Source organism: Lycorma delicatula, chromosome 1 (assembly GCF_047948215.1).
Source record: "Lycorma delicatula isolate Av1 chromosome 1, ASM4794821v1, whole genome shotgun sequence".
NCBI lineage: Eukaryota > Metazoa > Arthropoda > Insecta > Hemiptera > Fulgoridae > Lycorma > Lycorma delicatula.
In genome coordinates this window covers 33,848,113-33,875,895 of record NC_134455.1, presented here as the reverse complement: position 1 = coordinate 33,875,895, position 27,783 = coordinate 33,848,113, and the positions used below count along the sequence as shown (strand labels likewise).

At 39.5% G+C, this 27,783-nt stretch overlaps 1 protein-coding gene across 1 annotated transcript in view; it reads left to right on the top strand.

Moving 5' to 3' along the window:
• LOC142318077 (zinc finger-containing ubiquitin peptidase 1-like) overlaps positions 1-27,783 on the top strand; it is a 106,020-nt gene that overhangs the window by 51,746 nt on the left and 26,491 nt on the right. Inside the window, exons 4-7 of the mRNA XM_075354603.1 lie at positions 1,325-1,440; positions 1,560-1,728; positions 22,114-22,237; positions 24,492-24,770. Of these exons, the coding sequence (XP_075210718.1) occupies positions 1,325-1,440; positions 1,560-1,728; positions 22,114-22,237; positions 24,492-24,770 (688 nt within the window). The remainder of the gene's footprint in view (positions 1-1,324; positions 1,441-1,559; positions 1,729-22,113; positions 22,238-24,491; positions 24,771-27,783) is intronic.

Here is a 27,783-nt window from a genome sequence, read left to right as displayed (position 1 = left end):
AAAAAGGATTTAGAAGAAACAATGAACGGCATAGATGAAGTCCTACGCAAGAAACTATCGCATGAAAATAAACAAGAAGAAAACAAAAGTAATGAAATGTAGTAGAAATAACAAAGATGGACCGCTGAATGTGAAAATAGGAGGAGAAAAGATTATGGAGGTAGAAGAATTTTGTTGTTTGGGAAGTAGGATTACTAAAGATGACGAAGCAGGAGCGATATAAAATGCCGAGTAGCACAAGCGAAACGACCCTTCAGTAAGAAATATAATTTGTTTACATCATAAATTAATTTAAATGTCAGGAAAAGATTTTTGAAAGTGTATGTTTGGAGTGTCGCTTTATATGGAAGTGAAACTTGGACGATCGGAGTATCTGAGAAGAAAAGTTTAGAAGCTTTTGAAATGCGGTGCTATAGGAGAATGTTAAAAATCAGATGGGTGGATAAAGTGACAAATGAAGAGGTATTGCGGCAAATAGATGAAGAAAGAAGCATTTGGAAAAATATAGTTAAAAGAAGAGACAGACTTATAGGCCACATACTAAGGCATCCTGGAATAGTCGCTTTAATATTGGAAGGACAGGTAGAAGGGAAAAATTGTGTAGGCAGGCCACGTTTGGAATACGTAAAACAAATTGTTAGGGATGTAGGATGTAGAGGGTATACTGAAATGAAACGACTAGCACTAGATAGGGAATCTTGGAGAGCTTCATCAAACCAGTCAAATGACTGAAGACAAAAAAAATGATGAACAGCAGTTTGCACATCACATTTTACTCAAAATGTAGATAGAATGATATAAAGAAATTTTGTTCAAACTGCGAGTGTTTATTTTCACATTAAAATTTTGGAAGAGGTTCTTCAAATAGATTAGTTAATCTGTATATAAATGCATATTACAGTAAGTTTTATTAAAATGAAGAATAATTTGCATAATATAGTTTACTGTAGGTTATGAATATGGGATTGATTCCATTCACAATCTATTGATTTGGAATTGCTGTTATTCATGTTGGAAAATCTATTTTAATATTTGTGAAGATAAAACTAATTGTTTTTTTATGTTAAAAACCTTTTGCAATTACTGGCAGTATCATGTAAATAAATGTTATGTCTGTATGGGTATCTTTTGATGTCGCTTAAAAAGATATAACGTATTTTTATGACCATCTGAAATTCATTTTATTTAATTTGGACAGTTTGTATTACCCCAATATGTGTAAATTCCACACTTCTTTCTTGTAAAGTAATTATAAAGTTACTTTTCATAGATGTGTTATATTTTAGAGTTTTATCGCATTTTATGTTTTTATTCTGTTTGATAGGTGTGTCTCCTATTACACCAGATGTATCATGTGATCGTCTTCTTGCAAAGGAAATGGAAAAACGTGATAAAGAGGCCCGTAGATTAAGAGAACAACACGAATTTGAATTATTAAGAGTATGTTTAGCTTTTTGTATATATTTATTATTTTCTTTAATTTCATGTAATATTTTTATTTACTCTTTGTTATTAGCCTATTTATATTCGGCTTTCATGTGTATTTATTTTAATTTCAGGCTCAGTATGGAATGGATAATGAGGGTAATTTTCGTGAACAGAGTTTAACAAACATGCAAAGAGCTGTTTATTCAGGAGAATTATCTGTCGCAGATTATTATGAAAGACAGAGTGAACTTAGGATGGCTGAAAGCAATGGTGTTGATGATGGCAGCTCTTGTACTAAAGGTGTTTTACTTTGTTTAATATGTTTAAAAACTGTTTTTACTTGTTGAATTAAGTATTTTATCATTTTTAATGTCAGTGTTAACACTTAATTTTCTAAACTGTTTAGTAGAAAATACATTACTGTAAATTATCAGTTCAAAATCGGTTTGATCCTTCCAGTGCCACGATAAGCTGTAGCTAAGTGTAGGGAGTACTAGTAAGGTGTACTGTTAGGTATGAGAGTAGTGGAGTAGTGGCTAATTCCTTTTCTTTTCGTAAAAACCACTTATAAGCTGGTAAATAAATATATCTCCGCTAGTAAGTATATTAAAAAACCTTACTCAGAAATCATTTCTTCTTCATTCACATAGTTATCTCGCATTTATGTTTATAAAATCTCCCTCAGTGACTTGTGGGAGTCTGAATTCCTGTACTCCCAGTCAAGTCATTATCATATACTCCTATTCAGTCATCTGGTTCCCGATAAAATTATTAAATTATTTTGTGTTTTAAAATAAAGATGGTTTAATAAGGATGGTTAAATAAGATAAGGAAAAATGGTTATTGATAAAATAAGGAAATAATATGGATGCTTTTAAAATAAGAATAGAGTAAAGTTTGTAGATATTTATATTATTTTTCAAAATCCTGAGTGTAGCACAGGGAGAACTCGAGCTTCATTCAAAGCTAAAAGAAAAATAACAGTTAGCGCTCCCCTTCCCCGAGCGCTAGTGTCACATCCGCCATGTTGGTTTTTCCCTGTGGGAATTTCCCTTTTCCCTGAACGGGATGTTTGAAATTCTGCAGGGATGCCTACTTGGTTAATATGTGTTCGCTTTGAATATTATTTATAATAATTAATTCAAAGGTTGGTACCGCTGTTGATCAGCTGTTGTGTACCGGTCGATTTGAATTAAATAAATAAATAATATTTAAAGTGAAAAAAACCAGGTCGGCTAGGGATCGAGCCGAGTCACGGCGGGACGCGAAAGACTGACGCTTTAAACCAATCGGCTGCAGTGGCTTCCCGACGTATCGTGCGATATAAGTCGTCGTCGACGACGACGGCGGCGGCGGGCAGTCCAGCCGCCATCTTGTGACGTCACACCTAATATACCATATATATCTGAATGTATATGTGTTAAACTAGTTTTTTTTTAAACGATAACGGTTTTCATTCCGATCTGTATTTGTTTTGTAATCTTAGATGATGGATAGTAGTAAGTCTGCAAAAAAAAAAAAATAAAATATTAGTTTAAAAAAAAAATAATGATCATATTATTGTTGCATTCCACAACACCCGAGAGGTAGCAACCGCGGTGCGTTGAGATTTTTTTTTGAGTGAAATCTCTCCCCAGTAGGCATACAAAACACTCATCAACAAAAAAAAAACATCTTCATGATATGTCTTTACAAGACCGCGATACGATAAACATCAAACGCAAATGATCGATACCGATAAACCTGCACAACAGATCTATCTGAAAAAAACCGTTAACTTTCATTTATGTATGCGAAACAATTGCAAGTTTACCAGTATCCATCATCTACGTTTGATGTTTATCGCATCATGGTCTTTTAAAGAAATACCATGAAGTAACATGAAAAAAAATGTTTTGCATACATAAGTTGTGTAAAATATTTAAACACTCTCCTCACCATTTGCAACATAATCCGATAGTAGATAAATCTATTACCAGATCGTGTCGCGGGCCTTGGAACCACTGTATTCAATAAACGTAACTAAATATCGTTTTCTTCCTTGTTTTCTTTAAAAGAAAACATTAAAAAAAAACAATAGTTAGATACAGTTTTTATTGAATGGGGGTCTAAAGTGTTTTTTGTTTTGTGTTTGAGTGTAACTTTTTTTTTATGTTGTTTGTGTAATGTGTTGTAGTCCTTAAAAGGACTTTTCTTAAAAATCAGTTAAATTAAAAAATTCTTCTTGATGAATGACTGTTGTTTTCTTCTTCTTCGTTGTCATTTTGATTGCGTTTCGTAGTCTTGTATAAAAAAAAATAAAGAGAAGCGATATGACGTCCTCTCATATATCGATTGGTTTTAACGTAATCGAATTCTGAATTTTCATCCGTGTCGTACGCGACCATCAGCGGATGGGTATCATCGTCACCTCCACACCCGTCACAACGACCAGCAGAACAATCTACCTCATCGTCCGTCTTGAAGAAAAGTCCTCCGTCCGTCGCCACATTAGCGGCTACATTTCGTTTTTCGTACGCGACAAAATTGTTTACAGCGAGTACGTTGCTTTTGCGATGCTAAGTATTGAGATCTTTTAACACTGACGCGGACAACTTCATATTCGACGATCGATTTAATTTGAACGCCTTTACGTTCCCGTCGTCACCGTCGAATCCGGAAAATAGTACCTCTTTACTGTCAATAAGCCCGATAGCTTTATCGCCGCATTCAAATTCGCAATAATACTTTTGTCCATATGCGAAATCATCATTGAAAATTATCTTCACGGTTAAGTTATCACCGTTTTTGTCGAAATCGTGTTCAGATAAAACGACAATGTATGCAAAACTGTGTTTTAATTTAAAACACATAGGCGTCAGACGTTGGTTACCGACACGTACGCGTTTATCTTCTTCACTAACCGGAATCATGATGATGATGTTTACACCTCGAGCGCTTATTATAAAGCCTGTCCTCCCGACGCAATTCCCCTTCCCCGTCTACTGAAGTCCTTTCGGTGCTAACGCTTAATAGGCTAGCAGGAATACGCCACAACGGGGCACTGACTATAAGGAGGGAGCAATGCGACCCCTACTCCGGAGGAGTCGCAATTGCTGGTTTGTTTTACTCTACTTGTAAGTTTTAAAGAAGAGGTGGTGTAGAAGCTCTTCGTCCGCTTCTGCTGTGGCTGCCCTTCAGGTCGCATCTCTGCTGGGCTCTGTTCCGGACTCCAGTCCGCGATGTTGAGACGAGTAGTGGGTCTTCCTTCTTCTTCACCTTCTTCTTCTCCGTTTTCTTCTTCCAAAGACCTCTTCATTCTTCTTTGGCCTGCACTTTCCAGAATTGGCAGTAACCGAAGTTACATACCGTCAACCTTGAAATTCCCGAGGCCCCGACGGGCTGAACGGGGGAAAGTGCACGTTTCTTCCTTCTTCCGTGCTGTCAGTGGCTGCTAGGCACGTAGCTGCTGGGCAGGTGGCTGCTGGGCTTGTGACTGGTGGGCTGATGGCTGCTGGGCTCGTTTCCTCTTTCTTCTTTCTTGAAAGGAAAGGTAAGGAAGGTAATAGGGAACTTAGAAATTGGTGATACCTATTCGCGATCGCGGTTTTGGGGCGGCGATTTTCTTAGAAGAAGTAAACAGAAATTATTCACTCTACGTAATTATTAACCTTCAGACACACGTGTGTCTGAGAAGGGGTTGGGGGACCGCGTGGCCGCAGTGAAGAAACCATTTGTTTTTGTGGTGGCTGTTGGTATCTGCAACAAAAGAAGCAGAACACACACACACGAAGAAAAAGAAGTAAAAAAATAAATAAATAAAAATAAAAAATAAAAATTTGATTTTTACTTTTCTTTGGACTGGCAGGATGAGAGGAAGGAAAGGCCGTTTCCCAAGACGGCACGACGAGTCGTTCCACATCCACGTTTCTCCCGTTTCTGAAACAAGAGAAACAGAACAAAACACACGCAGAAAAAAAAAAAATTAAAACTTTTGACCGCGTTTTTGTTTTATGCGCGACTTACCGTATTTGACGTCTTCAGACTATATAACTCGCGAAAACTATTCACTCGCGACCCCGGAAACGCGTCTGACGCACTATTCCGTTTATGGCTCATGCGATATGGAGGCCCGTAAGCCTGGTTTGTCGATTTTCGGCTACCGCACCGCACCATCACGGTGGTTCGTCCAGTACGGCGTGAGGCCGCTTCCTTACAACTGTCGGAGTTGGGTCCTCTCGGCAGATGTCCCGAAGATGACTGTGTTCGGACAAAGCCGCTCTCCCGAACAGTCTGCGCGCCTGCGCCACCCCCATCTCGGACACGGATTGAAATCTCGCGTCAGATCGGAGAGTGGCGTTCCTGACGAACCACGGAGCTCCAAAGATCGTCCGCAACGCGATGTTTTGGACGGCCTCGATCTTCTTTTGAAGCGAGGAGCTCAACACTGCCCCCCATGCCGGGTAAGCATATGTTAGAATCGGCAGTACGTACAGCCGAAAAATGAGAAGCTTAGTTGCCAGTGGGTACGGGCTGGCACTGTTCAGCACTGGGTATAGCGAGGCTCTGGCGGCCTTAGCCCTCCGGGTCGCATAATTTACATGTTCGCCGAAGGTAAGCCTGTCCAACACCACCCCCAGGTACTTAACTGTTTTCTCAAATGGGATTTTCTCCCCTGAGATTTCCAGCTGTCTGGCCGGTTTTCGTGCCTTGCATGTGAACATCACGGCCACCGATTTTTCACCGTTGACCCTGATTCTCCACATGTCGAACCACGGTTCCACTAAGTCCAGCTGCCTTTGGAGCCTCCGGACCGCGTAATCCACATTTGCGGATTCGTAGAAATATGCCGTGTCGTCTGCGTAAAGGGCCGTTTTGACCCCTTCCGACAGCGGCATATCGTTCACGTACAAAGTTTACAAGAACGGAGAGAGCACTGCTCCTTGGGGAACCCCAGCGGCTATTTCTCTGGTAGAGGAAATCGTTTCCCCTACGCGCACGACAAAATGTCGGTCTAGCAGATATGACCGCATCAGTCTGACATAGCGGTAAGGGATCCCCGATCGCGATAGCTTATAAAGCAGCCCGCTATGCCAAACTTTGTCAAAGGCCTTGGCCACATCCAGAAAAACGGCTGCAGTCACCGCTTTCCTGTTCAGGCCTCCGACAAGGTCATCTATTATTTTTACCAGTTGGAGGGTAGTTGAGTGACCCTCCCTGAACCCAAATTGCTCGGGCCGCACTTCTCCCTCCATGTATCGCCTCAGTTTTTCGTGGAAAATTCTCTCGAACAACTTAGACAATACCGGTAACAGGGAGATTGGCCTATAATTCCGTGGGAAAGTGAACTTTTCCCCGGTTTGGTTAAACATACGACTTTGGCCGTTTTCCAACAATTCGAGAAATATCCAACGTACAAAATGGACGTGAATATCACCGAAATTGCTGTAATCACGGAGGCCGGTATGTTCCGGAATGCACGGGCGCTGATCCCGTCGACACCCGGGGCCTTGTCGGGGTTTGTGGCCTTAATGGCTGCGGAAACTTCCGCTTCAGTGACTTGGTCAATCTCTAGAGGGGCGTCCTCCACTTGTGAGAAATAATCTACAAGAAAGGATTCCACCTCGGTTGTGTGCTCGTCGTTCGGGGAGGGAGGGGGGTTTGGAGTGAACTGCTCCTCCAAGGTATCGGCGAAAACCTCGGCCCTCTCCGCCTCCGAGTAGGCAAGAAAACCCCGCTGCCCCACAACCGGATGGCGAGGCTTCTTCCCTTCTCGCAGTCTCCTGTTCAACCTGAACACACCGAGGAGATGTCGTCAGAGACCGAGGCGAGGTATTCGTTCCACGAATCCTCTCGATGGCTTGTCAGCAGTTGTTTTACCCTGTCCGTTTGATTATAAAAGGCCCGCTTATCAGCGGGGGACAGGGTGATTCGATATCTCCTCCTCAGTCGTCGTTTCTCCGTTATGGCTTCGGAGATATGAGGAGGGAGGTCGTTTCGAACAACTGCTCGACTGTTGGCCGATGAGCTGCCTGCCAGGGCCTCGGTCATTGACGACTTGACGCGCCCGACAGTGTCGTCGATTTCCTCCGGGGTGTTCAGGAGCTCAGGATTTACCGGCCTGTACTCCCGCTGGAGGGTCTCGTAGAACCTTTTCCAGTTAACTGACCTTCGGGGTATAGGCGGGGGATCTCGGCCACCCCCTGCCTGACCTAGTTCCAACAGGACAGGGGAATGGTCCGAGCTGAGGTCTTCTATCGTTACTGCGATATCCAGCACGTCAGGCCTACACCTGCCTGTGCGATGAACGAACGTGGGCACCTCAGGGCCTACGACGACCAAGCGGCGGGCTCTCGCCCTTTCGTACAGCAATCTGCCATTCGGATTTGTCAGATTGCTGTTCCATGACACGTGTTTGGCATTGAGGTCGCCCATGAGTATCATGGGCCCATCCCAATTTTCCAGCACGGCATCCAGATCTGCGCCGGTTACCGCATTGTTCGGCTTGCTATAAGCCGAAACCAGCCGACACACCGTGCCTAGATGCTCCACATGTACACACGTTTGCTCCATCACGTTTGTATGAAGAACAACGCGCGTATGCATGTGGCTTCTGTGAACTAAAACCGCAGTTCCACCAGAGGTGCGAATTCCGGGTTGAACTGGCCTATCCGTCCTATATGTAAAATAGTTCCGAAGGGTCAGTTGCTTGTTTGGGTTCAAGCACGTCTCAGACAACAGTATCACGTCTATCAGTAGATCCTCGGCCAGACGGCTTAGTTCCTCCGTCCGGCCTACTACTGAGTTGGCGTTCCACTGAAAGAGTCTGAGGGTGGGCCTAACCATACCTGGACAGTACAGCCATGAGGCACTCTATTAAGGACTGGATACAGTCCTTTAGAGATTTTGTCTGGAGCAGGCGTGGCAAAACCATCATTATATCTGGCAGGATATCCCTCACTGTCATTTGTGACAGGAAGTCCATGCCAGTGGTCTCCAACGGGGTAGCCGGTTTCGGATTGCCGCTGGAGGTGCCTTTTGGCGCGGCTGCCCTTTTGGTGGGGCGCGGGGCCACAGGGGCCGCGGTGTTTTTAACAGCCTGCTTGGCCTTCCCAGCCGGAGCAGGCTTTGCCTTTCCCGTCGAGGAAGGCTTGGCCTTCTTCGCCGGGGCCGGCTTTGTCGCCGCCTTTTGTTTCACCACCTTTTTGGTGGTTGCCGCCGGTATTGGCTTGGCGGGTGTTGGGGAGGGTACCTCCCCTTTTTTCACTACCGCCTTGGCCACAGGTGCCGGCACCTCCGGTTTGGGGGCTGATTTTCCCCCACCGGCAACACGGGCCCAGCTGCGGCCGTCTACAGTCGCGGGCTTTTTAAGTCCCTTGACTTTTGTTGTCTGCTCCTTGTAATAGGGGCAGCCCCTGTAATTGGCCGGATGTGGCCCCTTACAGTTAACGCATGAGGCTGGTTCCTCACGCGGCTTGACGCAGGCAGAAGTGTCGTGGTTTCCACCACACTTCACGCATTGCTGGGCTCTCTGGCAATAATTTGATGAGTGCCCAAATTTTTGGCATCTGTGGCACTGGGGCGGCCCCCCTCGTGACACAAAAGCGGTCACTCCGACCTTGCAATAAAAAATATCGCTGAGGTCGTAAATTTTTCTCGCTATGGGGGCGCTGGGGGTCCTTTTCAGGGCCACTAGGCAGGTCGGGGTTTCCCGACCGTCCCTCGTGAGGAGCTTCTTGACCGAAGTCACCTCAAAACCAAGGGAGGTCAGTTCCTCCCTTATCTCCTCCGGGGTAGCCTCATAGGGGATCCCCCGTATAACTACCTTCAGCTCCCTGTCCTTCGGGAGCTGAAAGGAGTGGAAGGCGATTCCCTTCGAGTGCAGGAAACTCTGCACCGCCCGGTAATCTGCCTCGCTGCCCAGCTGCAGACTTATTGAGAGCCCGGTGCTTTTTGCCACCAGGCGCCCCCCAATCCTCGACTGTCCCTCGCCAATGCTGGCCACTCTTTCGGGCAGTCCAGCATTATCGGCGGGATTTTCTCCCGCCTGACGGTAGCAGGCTGTGATGGGGCCCCATCATCAGCCTGCGGGTTGGCGGCTGCTGCAGCCCGCTACGGGCTCCGTCTCCATAGGAGGCGCGGAGTCCCGGCGTTTCTGGCGCTTCCTAGCGCCAGACCCGCTTTCCTCTCCACCGACGGACAGTTCCGGGGTGGGAGAACGGGGTGGGGGAGGCCTTATTTTTCCTTCCATGAAGGAGAAAAAATAAGACTAGAATTAAAATTAAAACTTATATTATCACTACACTTGCTGTAAGAAAATACACAACAGAAATAAAATTGGAAAGTTTAATTTCCTGTTAAAATAAATAAATAATAATTATTTTAGATGTATCATATAGTCTATAATGTTAGGCTATTAGTCTAATGTATTACTAATGACTACAAGAGTTCACTTTACATTGTTAGAAAGATATAGAAATAAAATAAAATAAAATTAAGAAAAGAATTATCCTTTTCTTAAGTGACTGGCCCGGAATCCAGGTAGCTGGCCGCCCGGCTGATGTCCTAGCAGACCCTTCTCACATTGTCTGGCGACGCAGGTAGAAGCACTGTTGAACACCTGGCTGGACTGGTTACAACAGACAATTCACAGAGCACAATAAAAGACGACCTTCCACTAACAAAGCCAAGGATCGAATTCCCGTTTCGATCTTTATGCTGTTTAGGAACCGCTATTTATACTCATTAGATGAAAAAAAATGTTCCCCCTCCTCTTAACTAACCGCAAACGAACAAGTCTGAACCTGCTTATCAATTTCCCGCATCCGGTGTTCCAAGAAACAACGCAATAAATAAGTATGTTTTTTTTATCAACTACCACATCTGCTATTCTAAGAACAGATGCAATAAATAACCGTTTTTTTCGTTAAACAGGAAACGAACAAATTTGAACCTGCTTATCTACCACTTGCATTCAACTGACTCGACTTAAAAAAAATGTTTTATTTAAAGAAACAATAATATTAACTGAAGTATAAAGAAAAAAGCTACTACACCAGATCATAGTTACAAACAAAAAAAAAAACTAATACTTTTTTTGTGATTGAGTTGCATTTCCACATCACCCAAGAGGTAGCAACAGCGGCGCGTTGAGATTTTTTTTTTTTGAGTGAAATCTCTCCCAGATAGGCCTACAAAACACTCTCAACTGTAAGATGTTACAAACTTACTTTTAAGTCTTCGGTCAATCCATCGTCTTTCTTTCCGTAATATGTCAATTTCATCGAATGTCGTCTTACAACAGACATTTCGTCATCGGTAAATCTGTTTGTATATCCGGTCGGTAAATAGATTTGAAAGCAACCCAGTTCGTTTGCAACGGTGTCGTGTAATATGGCGCAAATACGATACTCATATAAAAATGTAAGTACCTTTCTCATATCAAATATTACGTAGTCTACACCGGTACGAAGATCAGTCGGTTGTTTCCACGGTAGTTTCTTGAGAAAACAAACGTCATCGTTGAAAGCGTTAACAAACGATATGGCATCCATCTTCACACTCGCAGAGTTTACACTCGACTGATCAGTTGACGACGATGACGGTACCGTATACATACTTTTGTCATCCGTATTACTCCTGTCGGCAGTTTTACAAAATAATCGATAAAGACCCGCTATCATCGATCGCTGAACAAGCGAATTGATTCTTCCATTACAGTTCATATTTATTAGCGCGTACCATAGTGTATAACCTTTTTGCGTTTTCAATTATCATTTCACAGGAGCAAAGGGATTTCGGTAGTCCACGTCCGCTGTAACCAAATTTCTTACAATCGACGGTATGTATTATTTCATCGTCACAGTGAACAGAGTGGGCGACAAGCATCATAAAACTATATTTCAAATATGCGATGCAATAAATCTCAATTCGTTAACCGAATCTGTAAACGTTTTCATCGCTACTATATCGGTTCGCCACTATAGTGAAAATAATGTCCACACAATCCGTCTACAGTATCGATTTTTAAACTGTCTAAATATTCCTGTAATCCGTTGTGAAGTTTGCGTATGTGGCTGCGTAATTGAAATGCACTCTAACCGTATTGAAACGCTCAACGTCCACACTTATACTTGTAGCGTGCGGAAACGACGCGGATGTAAGTTTCGTTAAATGTCGCAACGATGTTACACGACGACGTGGAAAAATTAACCATCCAAACCGATGCGGATATATCTACATCGATCGGTAAACTGTTAATGGAATTAAGTATTAGTTCCCTTTACATACAACTTCCTATACATACATTACCATTGTCTTCGTCGGTTACATTTCCACACCACCCAGGAGGTAGTAACCGCGGCGCGTTGAGATTTGTTTTACACGAGTGAAATCTCTCCTCGATAGGCCTACTATAAAACACTTTATTTTTTTTTGTTTGTGTATGTAGTTTCTCTCACAAATGTTTGTACTTGATTTATTACAAACATTAAGATAAGAGTGCTATGTCATTACGACATATTGTTCTTTCTTCGTGGAACAATAGACTCGAACGAAAGAGGAACGTTTTCCTTTATGCTGTTTCGACATCGCACCAAGTGTTGAGACGAGTCAATCGTTTCGTTGCACCAACAACATTTGATGCGCGTGTCGTCGAAACAGTAGTAATAACCGTTTTTAGCCAGTTCGTCTTTGTTTTTAACGTCTGTATGTTCAAAAGTACGCAGTCGATCGGCTTCTCTCGCCAGATCCAACGACTTATTCGAGTACTTCAACCACTGCATGTAGAAACAACCGGTATGCAACGCACATTTTCCACCAGCATGGAGGTTGTGGTACGGACAATTTAAGATGTAATTATGTTTCGGTTTTGGTGCGTTTTCCGGTATCTCACGTACGTCGGAATGAAATCGACGCAAGAAAATCTGCTTTCTCCAGTCCTTTAGTGTATATCGTACCGAATTGTGATCAAAACGCCTTCATGATATATCATCGCTGTATACTGCCTCACCGTAATCCCAACTGATTTTGTGAAAATTTCTCCAACCATCCGGCCATCCGTTTGTACTTAGACGGTAACTCAGACTTTGGATACGGCGATCGAAAGTGAAGAAGCATATAGCATTCTTCTCCGACAACAGCGAGTTCTATGATTATAAACTCTCCGCGTTTGCCGAGAAAGCCGTGATACTCGATAACTCCTTCCATGACGACAACTCACTTGCGTATGAGGATCGACGTGAGTTCTTTAGACGTCCCCACCATAAACGCACCAAATATTTACTGCGTGCGATCGTATAAAGATTCGTATACGTCATCAAAGGAACAGCAAATACCGTGTTTGGCTAATTCGTCCTTATTTAACACCAACGGTGTTATGCACGACCTTTTGTCTTCTTGTTTTTCGTCGCTCCTCTTTGACGGTATCGTCTTCTTATTGTTATGTTTTTTCGTCCTTTTAATTTTAGTGTTTTCACTCGTCGACGATCGTTCGTACGGCTTATTCACGCCTCTTCAGCGATCGGTAACAAGTGCTGATCGTCTGATGAACTCGACACTTCTCCTTCCTCTATGACTGACTCAACTGTCGATCTGCGTCGTCTGTCGTAACCTTTTTTTTCTATACCATTGTGGTATTGGAGGGGGTTACCCCCCTCCAAAGGTAACACTATTGCTTTTTCTGAAGGTGACGATGTAGTGATGTTGCTAACTACGTCAGCAGACAGGTTTTTCGAAGATGATGGTGATACGGTAGCATTGTAAAAAATGGACAACTCCACGGACGATGAATTACACCATACTAGCGGTATGTTAACCGGCGATTGTGTAGAAAAAGTCACTCTACACCGTATCGGTTTCATCGTTGTACAAGATTCATGCGAAAAGTCGCCCAGTAATAGTGTCACAATTATACCAACTGCTATACCTGTTTTAAATACACTCAATGTTATCAACCATTTCGTAAACCGTCGCCACGTTGCCAATATTTGCTTTTTACCTTCCTTTCCCCATCCATCTCCACCACCACCGCCTAATTGATCGGTTTTAAATACCTCCCGCATTACATAAGTTTTTTTCACTATTCCAGTGAGCGGAGTGTATGTGACGATGCTATCATGTATAATTAGACAGTAGGCGGTCGTGTTGGCCGGTATATTGTGTTTGGTATCAAATCGATACGTACATCTACGGTTCCTGTTTTAAGCGATTCGTTCTGACGGGAACAGTCGATAACTATTAACGGAACACTGGTCTTGAAATCCGCCAAACTGTAAGCGGGACACTCGTCCTCCGGTTTGTTGTAATAACCGAACCGAAAGCTGGCGAACATTTCATACATCATATTCACATCTCCCTGTAGATTGTCGTACGGATAGTACTGCGACTTCAAATATAAACGAACGTTTACCAAATCACACATATCGAAGAGCGTCAATGATTTTGTAGCTTTATCCTTTCTGTCCGTCTGTAAATCGAATATCACGTATCTCGGTTTCTCCGTTTGCGCACATGTCTTTACCGTCCATGAATGTTTGTTTGTTTGTGGTAAAGCTGGATATTCGTGGATCTGCCATGTACGAAAGGCTATCGCCAACCGTCTATCTCGTTCTACTACCTTCAACAAACGCAGTCGCATCGTGTCGGCAACGTGAACATACGGAATCTTCCACGCTAACTTAGTCACTTTCAACTTCAAATCGGGCGCCCCTTTGGACGACACTATTGCGTTCACGTCGCTAGAAGATCTAAGCAAAACCAATTCTTGTTTGACGTTCAATATTATGTGTTTGTAGTCTTCGGCGAAACCCATCAGCATACGCAGCGGTACGTAGAAACAAAATCTTCCAGTGGTTTCATCCAATTCGAACTTATCCGACGCTTTGAACTTCCACCCAAAATTGTCCAATGTATTTTCTTCGCTTTTACGCAACGAAAGAATATGCTTTATCGTTGTCGTTATTCCTAACTTTTGTACGCGACACATCTCCGTGCCGTTTATTTCGTATCGTATCTCCTCGAAAAGAAACGGTATCGCGTTGTTTTTTAACCACGATTCCGTTGCCTTCTTATCGCCCGCTTTAGTAGTTAACGTCCCTTCGACCATCAAATAGCTTTTATGCGGTAACGTGTACACATCTTGTTGGTGTATCGGAATCCGGATTTCATCGTTGTTGTTGTAAGTCGACGAAGCGTACGGTAGGTGGGTATGATATTCGTACTGTGTGATCGTGTTGTCGAATGAAACACTTTCACCGACGTCCAACATATTCGCTCCTAACGCATCCATTACGGTTCACCAAAACTGTAAAACCAAGTTTTCGAAGAAACAACACGTTACGCGATGTTAACGCTTTGCTGTTTGCTCGTCGACTGATAGGTTTGCGCGTCTTTTCGCTACTAGTACCACCGCTATTGTATATTAATCCCATTTATTGACTTTCCTTTGTAAATGCAATCTCACCGTAATTGTTTCACCGCGGAAATTTATCGGTTTTCCGTCTTGATCGGTTAACTTTACAGCGATCTCGTCTAAGCTCTTCGTATTAACCGGTAGATAGATTATATTCTTCGGCGATTCGATTATTTTGAAACCAGGCGGTACGCTTAGCGTGAATTCGTGCAATACGTGTCCCTCTGATCCGTTCGTATAGGAGCCTCTTATAAGGTTGCATTCGACCACGTTGTTAATGCAACTCATAACGTTGCATTCGTGTTCACGTTGTTAATGACGACCGGCTTCGATAACTCGTGCCATATATTTGCCGTCAGATTCGTTTTCTCGAACCCCAACAGCGGTGCCAAACTATCTGTTGATGTCAAATCGGTCGCAGCACTGCAACCGATAAGTTCGCATTTTAACGTATTGTTATTCGGACGCATAAGTAAATCTATTTTGCTTTTGTCTTTCAGTTCATCGCTCAAGCGTTTGGCGATATCATCCACTTTGTACGATCCGGTCGCTAGTACCAACTTAATCGGGTTTTGAGGTTTCTTTGGAACAACGGTAAATGTGTTGTTGATTCCCTCTTCGAAATCCGGAATCGAGTTGTATGTAGTTAGGTTTATCAACGCTAATTCCCAGTCGCCATCGGACAAATCCAATGGTGGAAAGAATGTAGCGTGTAATAACGACGTATTTCCACTTATGCAGAACATGTTTACCTGTAGGCTGACGGACCACCACTGAGAAATTCAAGACATAAATGTCCACAGATAACCGTGTTTATACTCTGTGTGGCGTTATAATTGAAATTTATAATCGAATCGAGTGGAAAATAACGCATCAATTCGTTAGGTGGACGCAAATTACCGAAACTATCGAAATAGTCCACCATCCGTCCACGTTTTCTATAACATACCCAATGTACTCCATGACCGGTACTGAGGTCAAGATTAACTATCGCAGATTCGTTGGTCTTCGGTTGTGTGGGTAATGCGTCCAACATGAAGACTCCTCGAAAATCGGCTGTATTTAGTTTTCTCGCGTACCACATGAATTCTATATTCGATAGCGGACGCACTGGTATTCCCTTTATTGAAGACCACGACTACGGCGACGATTTTTTTTTTACCGCCCATCCCCGATCCGGTGAAAGGGTAGGGCTTAAGGTATAATCCCCGCCCTGCAGTGCCCGCTTTTCGTTTAATCATTTCAACAAGACGTTTTATATTATTCCTTTTTGACCGTATTCTTCGTCTTCTTACTCTTCCGCCACCGAACTTTGCTTTTAACTTCATCGCGTTTGTAACCGCCAATGCCGTAGCCTTTTCCATGATACTCGAATCCTTAGCTTTAACTCTTTCCCAAGCGCTATCGGCTAATTTACGATGTGCTGCCGCTCTTCTTTCGTTATCGTTGTACGTTGCGTAAAGAACATGATATCGTGTTCTTTACAAGCGGCGTCCAACTTGTTTACACCGGGATCGCCCCTCTTTAATCGTTTTTTTTAAATTCGTTCCCGGTCCGCAGTACTGATATCCCGGAATATGTAACTCTATCGGTAATAAATCGATCCCTTTGTTTACAACCGTACCCACCCCCTTTTTGACATCTTTTAATGCTTTATCGCCAATATAAGATCCCAACGCTCCTGCAGCCCCTTCTGTTAGAGTTGTTAAGAGTCCACCGCCTCGTTTAAGACTGGCTATTCGTTTAGATCTTCTCACCTTACCCTTTCGAACAGAAGAACGTTTTGGCCTCCTCACTCTTGCCATGTCGGACAGATAATGAACTTGTTTACAACATTCTACCATCTTACATTGGATCCGTATTCGGCAATCGTACCGTATTCTTATTCACATCATCCTCTTTCGTTGTCATTTTATCTGTTTTTGAATCCGAGACCGTGGGACGTATCATATTTTTATTCACATCCTCATTCTTCATTGTCTTATCAGCGATCGGAGGGCGCACCATATTTTTTGTCACATTCTCGTCCTCCTTTGTATCTTTACTACTTAGTTTATTAGAAATTTGTAAAACCTAAATAGTGTGTCATCGATATATCCCTTAGTCGTAAAAAGTAATTTTTGTATGTGTAATTCCATATCGTCCACGTAGAACTTTGCTGCAAGATCGGTGCTATTCTTAGGTATACCAGTGTTAGTGATAACAGATTCTGTAGCGTCGACTATCTTTTTTCATCGAAAAGGTTTGTTCGTAAATAGTTAAGAGTAACGACGTTGGTCTTTTAGATAGGATCACCGACTCCACATATTCGCTTATTTTGACAACTGACTGCGTTGACATCTGGTGGTAAAACTTTGGCAAAGAATACATTATTTAGATCACTATGCATTACGTACTCTTCCGCCAACCCTTACCTCAACTCTTCCCTCATTATATCGACATATCCTTTAGTCGCGAGGTCAGTCAACTGTACAGGTGCCTTGGCGTTCGTTCTAACACTTTTTTGGATATCCACAACACCGTTTTTACTCGTTAAAATCCCATTTGTCACTTTATACGATAACTTTCGATGATTTGACCCCACATTGTCTACGTATGACTTTGTAGTGAGATCCGTGCTATTAATTGGTGCACCAGCATTTGTGATAACGCATCCTCTCGCGTTAATTATCTCATTTTTATTGAAAAGGTTTTTCCGTAAATAGTCGACAGTTACGACGTCTGTTTTTTCAATTGGATCGGCGATATCGCACAATCGCCTCTTTGAAAAGGAAAGTGCGTTGTTGTCCATCGGTGAAACCATCGGTAAGTATTTATTATTCAATTAGCTTTGCTTTACGAACATCTTCGTAACGTAACCAAATGTTGTACCATCGTCATCGTCAACAGGCGAACCAACATTACACAAACGACGTTTTTTGATATCGAAATCTCCGTCGGCGGTTTTTTCGAACGTTTCAACAATCCGAGTCGGTGGTTGGATGATTGCACTCCCAACGCGTGAAAGTTCGAACTTGTCGATACTCATCATCAGACTGTTTAAAGTAATAAGTTTCCTCTACTACCCTCCTTTATATATCCGCCTTCTTGCAGTTCTTCTATGATCGATACTATCTCGTTATGACCCGCACGCTTCGAAGCCACTAAAAGTCGCAGTCTATCGCACAGTTCATTTGGATCGTCTCAGTAAACGTAATCCGGTCTAACCGTTTTCTTCGCTCTCATTAACAGACCCGATCCGGTTATTGGACTTTCGTCGTCTTGTCCGCTCTCCGACGAAAGATGCGTACGAGGAAACAGTCTTTTGATAATATTCTTGTACTTTAACGATCGACTGGAAATTATGCGACCGGTATTTTGACTTTTATGCGCCTCAGTAGTTTCTAATATTTTCTTATAATTATTCAAATCTTTGGTTGTATAATTTACAGGTTCATTCAAAAAAATCAATTGATATAAACCTTTGGAACCGCTATACGTTTTGTTGTCGATAACTATTTTATTTCCTTTGAACACAAGTGGTTTTGTTCCGATCATCCATTAATCGTCAATGTTTTTTCACCCCGTAGACGTTGTCTATTTTCTTACTTTTATCCGTTACGGCTAGATCCGAGAAATGGTTTTGCACGAAAACCCAACGACTTCGGTGTCGATGGGTCTACAGGTTTGACAAACTGTTTTTCCGACGGCGATGTTTTAAAGAGTCTTCTCATAACCGTCGGTGTCTCTTCCGCCTCCTCCTTTTCACCCACTCCCTTTGCATCCTCTTCTTCTTTTTTACCATCGTACTTTTGTTTAAACGATTAAGTTCGCGAAGCGGATCGACAATAGGCTTAAAATGTTTTTCCATAACTTGTTCCGATTCCGTTATTCCTTGCGTAATAGCGCGATGTTTTCGTTTTATCGAATCTCGTATTCTATCGATTTATATTACCAACTTCGCAGACGACGATGGCATATCGACCTCGTTCTTGTTCGGCATCGTGGTTACGAATGATCGAAAAACAGTCGATCACATCACCATACTAGTTCCACCGATCTAAAAAACACTGCATGTTTTTTGGTTCTGCGTAGAAAACGTATAACATCGATTAACGAAACATTCATTCTCGTCGGACGGCGGTTGGTATTGCACAATTCGCTGTAATATTGCGTAACACCCTGATCAATAGACGGTATTGACAACAGCTTTGTGTTTGTGTCTTTAAAGACGACAGCTCTATTTCCAACCCACAGCGGAATATCCACAACCGTTGAGTGATCGCCCTGCGGGACCTTTGTCAAGTACCGTGTGGAAAGTCGTCTGATCGGATGACGATCGCCTTCCGAATGTAAACGCAACAGATAGCTATTCAACAACCAAAATTCGTCCGGTTTTGCACCTGCATATTCGCACCATTTCGCTGCAAATCTTCGTTTTGGATTTCAAACTGTTCGCGTCGTTCGTTATACCTCAATCCGAATACATCGGCGTATAATCGCAATGTGGGTAGCGATTCGTTTAGAAACTCACCGGAAAAGAGCGCCTCGCTTTGTTGTTCACGATGTCGAACGGTAATCCTCCTCGTCTTATCGGTAATGTTTCCCGTACGTCGTCGGTAAATTGTACTCCGTAAGCCGTGTTCACAAAACATTTCCTACCGTATGATAACGCTAAGCGGTACAACGTTTTTGGCGACCTGATCGGAATAGTTCGTTCCGTGATCACTATACAGCATCTCGCTCCTTCTAGACGACTACCGTATTCCAACATGTGCATGCAGACGTTTGTGTAGTCCATAGATGCATGACGGTTTCGAAGTTCCAATAAAGGCTTTTTGTACACGAGCGAAGAGGGTCTTAATCTTGAAATAAAGTTCGATCCGTGTCGGACCGTTGTATTGAACATATTTTTATCGTAGATCACCAGTTCGATAGGCATCTCGTACTTGTCGCATTCTTCTAAAAACTTTAACCATATACGCTTATTGAAAACTTTTTACAAAGTAAAAAGAGTAGTCTCTTTGTAAAAGAGACTATCGACGCTTTTTTATCCGAATGTGTGGAATAGTGATTTATATTGTACGAATGTAATAGTCGTTTAACCGACGGATTGTAAAACTCTTTACCCAAATCGGTTTGAAAATGACGCATCTTGTGTTTATCCAAAATAGGTTTGAGGGCTTTAGCGATCTCCGTACCGGTTTTAGTTTTAACCGGTACGGCGAATGCTAGTTTAGAAATACAATTTATCATCGTCAACATGTATCGATAGCCTTTGCTTGATCTAGCGTACGGTCCCATTTCTACAAGGTCGGCTTGAAAAAGATCAGAAATTCTTGAGTTCGACACGTCTTGTAGGATAGTTTCGTCGAGCCTGTCGGTGGAGCTCTTTAGCTATTGATGCTTTGACGTTCATCGCTATAGTGATAAAAAAATAAATAACGTAAGGCGCACCTTATTTATTTTTTACATTTCATCGGATAGGGATCTCAATTGATTGGCAGGAACAACGTGTATGATTGGAAGCTACAATGGTTTTATAATACGTTATGAAGCTGTTATTCATTAACTGTTCTGTAACGTGAATTTCTAAAGTCAGTTTTTCAACGCCGCCTATTTCCGGACGACATGTAATATCGTGACATTGTCGACAGGTTCCCGAACCTTGATCACATTGGTGTAAAACGACATAAAAAGGTCTGAATGTAAACCTGTGAGACTTTAAATGTTTCGAAATATTAATTGTCAACTAATTATTTTCGTCAGCATATCTGATTTTGAAAAATTCCAAATTTAAGGGATAAAATGGGGTAACATGAAATTTTATTATTTTTTAATTATAATTTCTTGGTAACAAATGAAGACATCAATTTCTTGTGTGCGTAATCTTCATGTGAATATTGTAAAACCAATTTCTAGATTTTATGAAATTAATAGTTGAAATGTTAAAATGGGAAACATTAAATTTTACTATTTTCTGAATCTCTCCCAACAAATGAAAATAAAAACTTGATTATTATGTTGTAATCTTCATGTGAATATCTGAAAACCAGTTTTTTGATTTTTTTTAAAATTGGTCTTGAATGGCGGTGAAGAAAGGTAAAAATGAGAGATATTTGTTCGATTTGGGATTGCTAAGTCTTTTCAGGTAAATATATAAAAATCATTATCAGATTTTCAATATTTTAAGGGGTAAAAACCGTAAATTATTTTTTTACATTTTTACCATTTTATGCTTTGCTATTGAGTGAATCTTTATGAGATTTGGTAATGAATCTCATAAAGACGGTAATTGTGATTACAATTTATATTTGTAATTCAGATTACGTATTTTGCAAGTGAAGTCGTGACGGGATATCTAAAAACCAATTAGTGGGTCAAATACTGACTAAACTGTTGGTCTGAAGAAATTACATAACGCTGATAGTTTTTATAAATTGAACTGTTTAATATTAGTTTGTCATTATTATTCTCACAAGCATGAATTTAATGGACACATGGATGTCCCAGTTAGGAAAGGTGTTTTAGCACTAACTGGCTAAACATCCCCTGACGATGATGTGAAACACAAGTAACAATATAGTGCGGATGAAGCTGACAGGGATGCTATTTATTAATATTATTTTTATTAGCATTTGAGATTGTTATAAACATTTTATGAAATTTTATTTTATTAACTAATATTTTTCTTTTTTTGTTTTTTTTTATTCTAATTTCAACAAAATTGTATGTCTCATTTTCTATAATAAACTGTTATTTATATTTATTTAATTTTTTTTTTTTTTTTTAAATGATCATAGTAATTTATTTTATCAATCTTCAACATACATGTAGGTAGTACCACATGAAACATTACTGGGAAATTTTTTTTTCTGTATTCTCTTGTAAAAGTATACTTTCTCCAACAGTATAATATACTTTATATGTAATACATTTATGTTTAATGGTAATTTGCTAAATCCGTTGTTTCCTTTATGTTCATGCTCTTCATTTTCTCTTGCTGAATAAGTCCTTTAAAACTGAGAAGTTTTATATGTAGTTAACAAATTTGTCATAAATTTTATTATAAAAGAAAGTCAGTGTAAATAAAAAAAGATTGGTTTTTATTACCTAAGCAGTTTATTTTTTGTTAATTGTATTAATGTTTTTAATAAAACAATAAACATGTTTTAATAAGCATTATTCTACTGATTTATTTTAGATGTGTGTAATCCTATGAAATTTAATACTATACTGCTTATTATGTCATCTTTATTAGTAGATCACTTTAAAAATTTATTTTAATTTCTAATTATTATTCATTTTTTTTACAGATATTGTACCACTTATAATGTCAATCAGTAATAATTGTGCAAATATTGCTAGAGTATTTATGTGTTCTACTGTTGATCATTATGCCTCGACTTATGGTGATAAAGGATGGGGCTGTGGATACAGGTATATTTATCCGATTTTTTAAACTTAAACTGATAAATATTCTTTTAGTTTAATTTATGACTTAGTGTATATATATATATGATATGTATATACATACTATTTGATTAAAAAAATGCAGAATTTTGAAATTTCCCAGACTGTATAAGTCCAGTTGTTACATTTTTTATTTTAATTGTGTTGGTAAACTTATCCCTAAGATATGTTTATATTGTAGCTATGTTTTGGAATGGTTGGTGATTTTTAACTTGTGGAAAAAATGTAACAAAGAATTTGCATTAAATTTTGCTTTAAGAATTGAATAAAGTACATTGCAAATGTAGAATGTTGCTTTTGACAAGTCTTCTATCACTAAAATAAGCATTTACTAGCGATACAAATGTTTCAAAGAGGGCCATGAAGATCTTGAAGATGATGAGTGCCCTGGATGTCCCAGGACACGAACATCCAATGACAACATCAAAAAAGTGAAGAGAATGTTTATGAACAATCATGAAATCACTATCTCAGAGTCAATAAGGATTACTACCTGGAAGTTCTATGCAATTTGCATGGAGCAATTCAAAGAAAATACCTGAACTTTTGGCAAAAGAATTTATGACATTGCACCATGATAATGCACCTGCTCACACTTCAGTGCTTTTTCATGAATTTTTGGCCAAAAACAAAATCGTTATGGTGTCTCAACCTCTATATTTGCCAGATATGGTCCCTCTGACTTCTTCCTACTCCCCAAACTGAAAAGAACTATGAAAGATTAAATTTTGCCAACATTGAAGAGTTAACAACAGAATCGCTTAAGGAGCTAAACACCATACTGGAAATTGCATTCCAGAAGTGCTTCAAAGATTGGAAAAAGCACTGGCACAGATGTATTATACAAGGTGCTACCCAAAAGTTGGGGGAATTTTACCATAAAAATAAAATAGCTTACCATAACTTATAATTTCTACTGTCTCCTTCAAAGTAATCCCCTTCGGCATTGATACAGTGATCCCAGCGTTTTTCCCATGATTCCATGCATCCCTGGAAGTCTGCAGGTGTAAGTGTTCAAACCACGTTCTGCGTTTCTTCCTGAATCTCCTCAATTGTGTTAAACGATGGTCTTTCAATTAAAATTTCATGGAAAGAGAAAAAAGTTTTTCAGAAAGAGAAAAACGTTGCACAGGGCAAGGTCAGGCGAATAGGGTGGGTGGGGAATCATTACCGTCTCTTTGGAAGCCAAGAAATTACAAATGGCTAGCGATGTGTGCACGGGCATGTTGTCATGGTGCAGAACCCAGCTGTTCTGAACGTTTGCGCCTAATGCTTTCACGTAACCGCTTCAAAACTTCACAATAGAACATCCCATTGACAGTTTGACCAAGAGGAACAAATTCCTTATGGATAATGTCTTTGATGTTGAAAAAACAATCATCATGGACTTCACGTTGCTGTGAACTTGGCGTGCTTTTTTTGGCTGCGGTGAACTTGGCGACTTCCACTGCGACGACTGCTGCTTAATTTCAGGGTCATACCCGTACACCCATGTCTCATCACCGGTTATGATGTTGGAGATGAAGTTAGGGTCATCTCTTGCTGAATTTTTCAATTCAATACAGACAGCTACACAATTTTGTTTCTGCTCACTGTTCAACAGTTTTGGTACGAATTTTGCAGCAATGCGTCTCATGTTTAAATTGTCTGACAAGATGCGTTGCATGGACCCATAAGACATTTGTACGATAGCACAAACATCATGGATTGTTTGTCTACGATCTGCAACAATAGCCTCTCACACTTTCGCGATGTTTTCCAGTGTTGCGCTGTGTTGATAGTCTTCCTGAACGCTCATCGTCATTGACTGTCGTTCATCCATCTTTGAATTGTTTGTTCCACAAAAAAGTTTTACTTTTACTCATAGCATTATCACCAAATGCTTCCACAAGCATGCGATGGGTTTCTGCACCAGTTTTTTAAGCATAAAGCAAAATTTGATGCAGGGTGGGTGTGTGTGTGTGTGTGTGTGTGTGTGTGTGTGTGTAGTGCTATATATATAAAATTATATTCATATAAAAATAAATAACATTTGTGTTTTGTTACTTGAAAATATCTATTTTGAGAGAATAATTAGATTAATTACACAAATTGAGGTGAGACATTACATCAAGATGAGGTCTTGATATTTTTACTTACATGTGTAGATATTTTCTTTCATTATATTAATTTTTATCTTTTTGTTAAATAATGGAAGGTATTGATTAACTTAACTTTGCAGGAATATGCAAATGATGCTCTCATCGTTACTTCATCACACAGGATACAATGAACAGTTATATAAGCAATGGGTAGTGGGAGGTAGTCTTACTGTTAGAGGTGAACTTCCTAGTAGGAGTGCTATGCCATCTATATCACGATTACAGCAACACATAGAGTGGGCTTGGAGACAAGGATTTGATTTACAGGGTTGTGATCAGCTAGGAGGTAAATTGTTTAATACACGAAAATGGATTGGAGCTACAGAAGTTGTAACAGTTTTATCATCACTAAGAATAAGGTAAACCTTTATTTATATTTATTTTTTAAGAATAATTGTACTTGCCTCAAAAACCCATTTGATTAATTCTCATTGTTCGATAGTTCAATTTTTTCCACTTTAGTTAATAAAATACTGGAGAACTGATTTTTTTACAACAGATTTTCTTCAGCCTTAATTTAATAAACAGAGTGTCCAGAAAGTCTGAAAGTGGCCTAATTATGGAAAAGAAAAATGAATGTGACTACATTACCAGAATAAATATAGTTTATCAAAGAAACTACTTTGAGTTTTGTCTGAAATTATTGTAGGTCATCTTGGATCTTCTACATTGAATTCAACTTTGTTTTTTAAACAGCATGATGGTCATATTACACATGATTTCAGTGTAGATTTGAACAGGGAAAACTTTTGTGAAAACCTTGCATCGATAGTCATTTATGTGTTCTTCATCTTTGTTTTACATATTGACCAATAAAGTGTCCAGTTTGGGGTAAAATGGCTGTCCCCAACCTATTTTCAAGATAAATACGTTTGGTTGAAAGGGGATAATTACAGATCATGTAACTTTGCTATTTCATGCTGGAAGCAATTCTGTAAACCATTTTCCAAAAAATCTCTTCTTGTTACTTATTTAAAATTTATCATTTACAATATTCAATAACAAAATTACAAACAACTGATTGATTGAATTTATTTATTTGAAATTAGATTAGATAGGTGATTTATGTAAAACTAATGAAAGAATGCATCATAATTTTTATTAAACATTATTTCAGAAATAAAAATTGAAATGGTTTTATTAAATAAATATTTTTTTCTAAAATTAAATTCAACAATTTTATTTGTTTGGTTTGCAACAGCTTAATTGTGTGAATTAATTTTACCTTTTCTCTCATTTTGAATAGTGAGTGGCAAATGTAGTTTCTGTGAAGTTTGTCTGGTCATTGAATTTATTAATTAGTTTATCTGGTTTTCTAACTAGTGTTTCTGATGTTTAATTTTTATTTCATTAATTGATTAATTAGTTTATCAGATGTTCTAATTTATGTTTCTTTTCATTTTGCTTTATTTTATTAAGGTAATAGAACTCAGTGAATATGAAAGGATAATTCTAATGATGTGTGGGTATGACAATTGAGTAAGCTTGTATGACCAAGTAAAAAATTTATTTAATAATATTTTTTCTGATCATGTTTTGTTTGCAAAATCAACAGTGTACAAAACAGTATGAAGATTTGTGGAATGTAGAATATTATAAAAGATCGTTGCAAATCTGGCAGACCTAAATCCACTTTAAGTGAAGATGTAAACCTAGATGTCATGTTAAAGGTAAAAGAGAATCCTCATACCTCAATTTGGGTTATTAGTAGGTACCTTGATATGAATACATCCTCTGTCCATGAAGTCTTGCCTGAAAGCTACATAAAGCCTTACAAAATTCACCTGCATCAAGAATTATTAGAGAATGATTTTGATCGGCATTTTGACTTTTGTGAAATTATGATGAACAGGATTATCGAGAACCCAAACTTCATAACAGTTGTTGTCTTTTCAGACGAGGCGACTTTTATGCTGAAATGGAGATGTCAGTAGATATAATTGCCATTACTGGAGGGCTGAGAATCCACACTGGTTATGAGTAGTACACACCCAGCATCTTTGAAAAATTACTGTTTGGGCTGCCTTTGTATTGGATTCATTAATTGGGTCTTTTTTTAATTGAAGGAAATTGAAATTTGACAGGTGAGTCATATGCTTCGAAATCAAATTATTCAGTTATTGAAAATTATTGTAGACAAAATTTTAACAATTCATAGTTTCAGCAAGTTGTAACTCCTGCCCACTATTCTCTTCAAGTTCGCACTGTCTTGAATAATATTTTCCCAGTAAGATGGATTGATAGGTGAGGACAAATTAAGTGACCTCCATGATCACCAGATTTAAGTCCATTATACTACTTCTTCTGGAGATATTTAAAAGACAGTTTATAAAACTAATCTGGAGAATCTGGAAGAGCTAAGACAAAGAATTCTAACTGAAGCTGCTGAAATCTCAAGGAAATTAATTCAGAGTGCTGTACATAATTTTTACACATGTGGATTTTTTAAACTAGTAGGAGGAGGCCACATTGAACATCAGATGTGATTTTAGTACACATTCTTTATGTTTTATTACGTTACTCATTTTCTTGAAAAAATACTTTTTATAAATAATTAAAAAATATTTTTTTTATAATTAATTAATTAAATAGCAAATAAATAAATTCATTGAATCAGCTATTTCTAATTTTATTACCAAATATTACAATGATAAATTTCAAATAATAATTAAGTAATGAGAAGAGATTTTGAAAAACAGTTTACAGAATGTGTAATTAATTTTCCTCCCTTACTACCAAAAATATTTATTTTGAATGAAGGTTGGGGATGGTCATTTTACCCCAATCTTTACCCTTTAATGGTCAATATCTAAAACATTGATTACGCTATGGATGCAAGATTTTCACTAACATTTTTGCTGTTCAAAACTAATGAAATTATGTTTAATATGAAAAAAATATAAGTTGAATGAAGTTGAATACAACTTCAAACACAACTCATAGTAATTTTTTTGATACAGTAATCAATTACATTTATTCTGGCAGCATAGTCACACTCAGTTTTCTATAATTAAGCTGTTTCCAGACTTTCTAGACACCTGGATACACGAGGACAGGTTCAGAAAATAACTGAACATTTTTAAATATGCGCCAATGAAGATAATAGTGACATGCAGTCGGCAGCATTATGTTTCGCATAACCTCCTCTAAAACCACATTTTCTTGAATTGTTGATATCTCGGTTAGTTTTTATGTTACTGTTATTTAAGTGTAATGTGTTTTAAGTGTTATTAGTGATTTTTATAATTATGATTTTCGGGAGCAACGATACAATGTAAAATTTTGCTTGAAAATAGAGAAAACTTTCACAGAAATATTTCAACTTTTGAAACAACCTTATGGAGATGATGGTCTGGTCATACGCAGTATTAC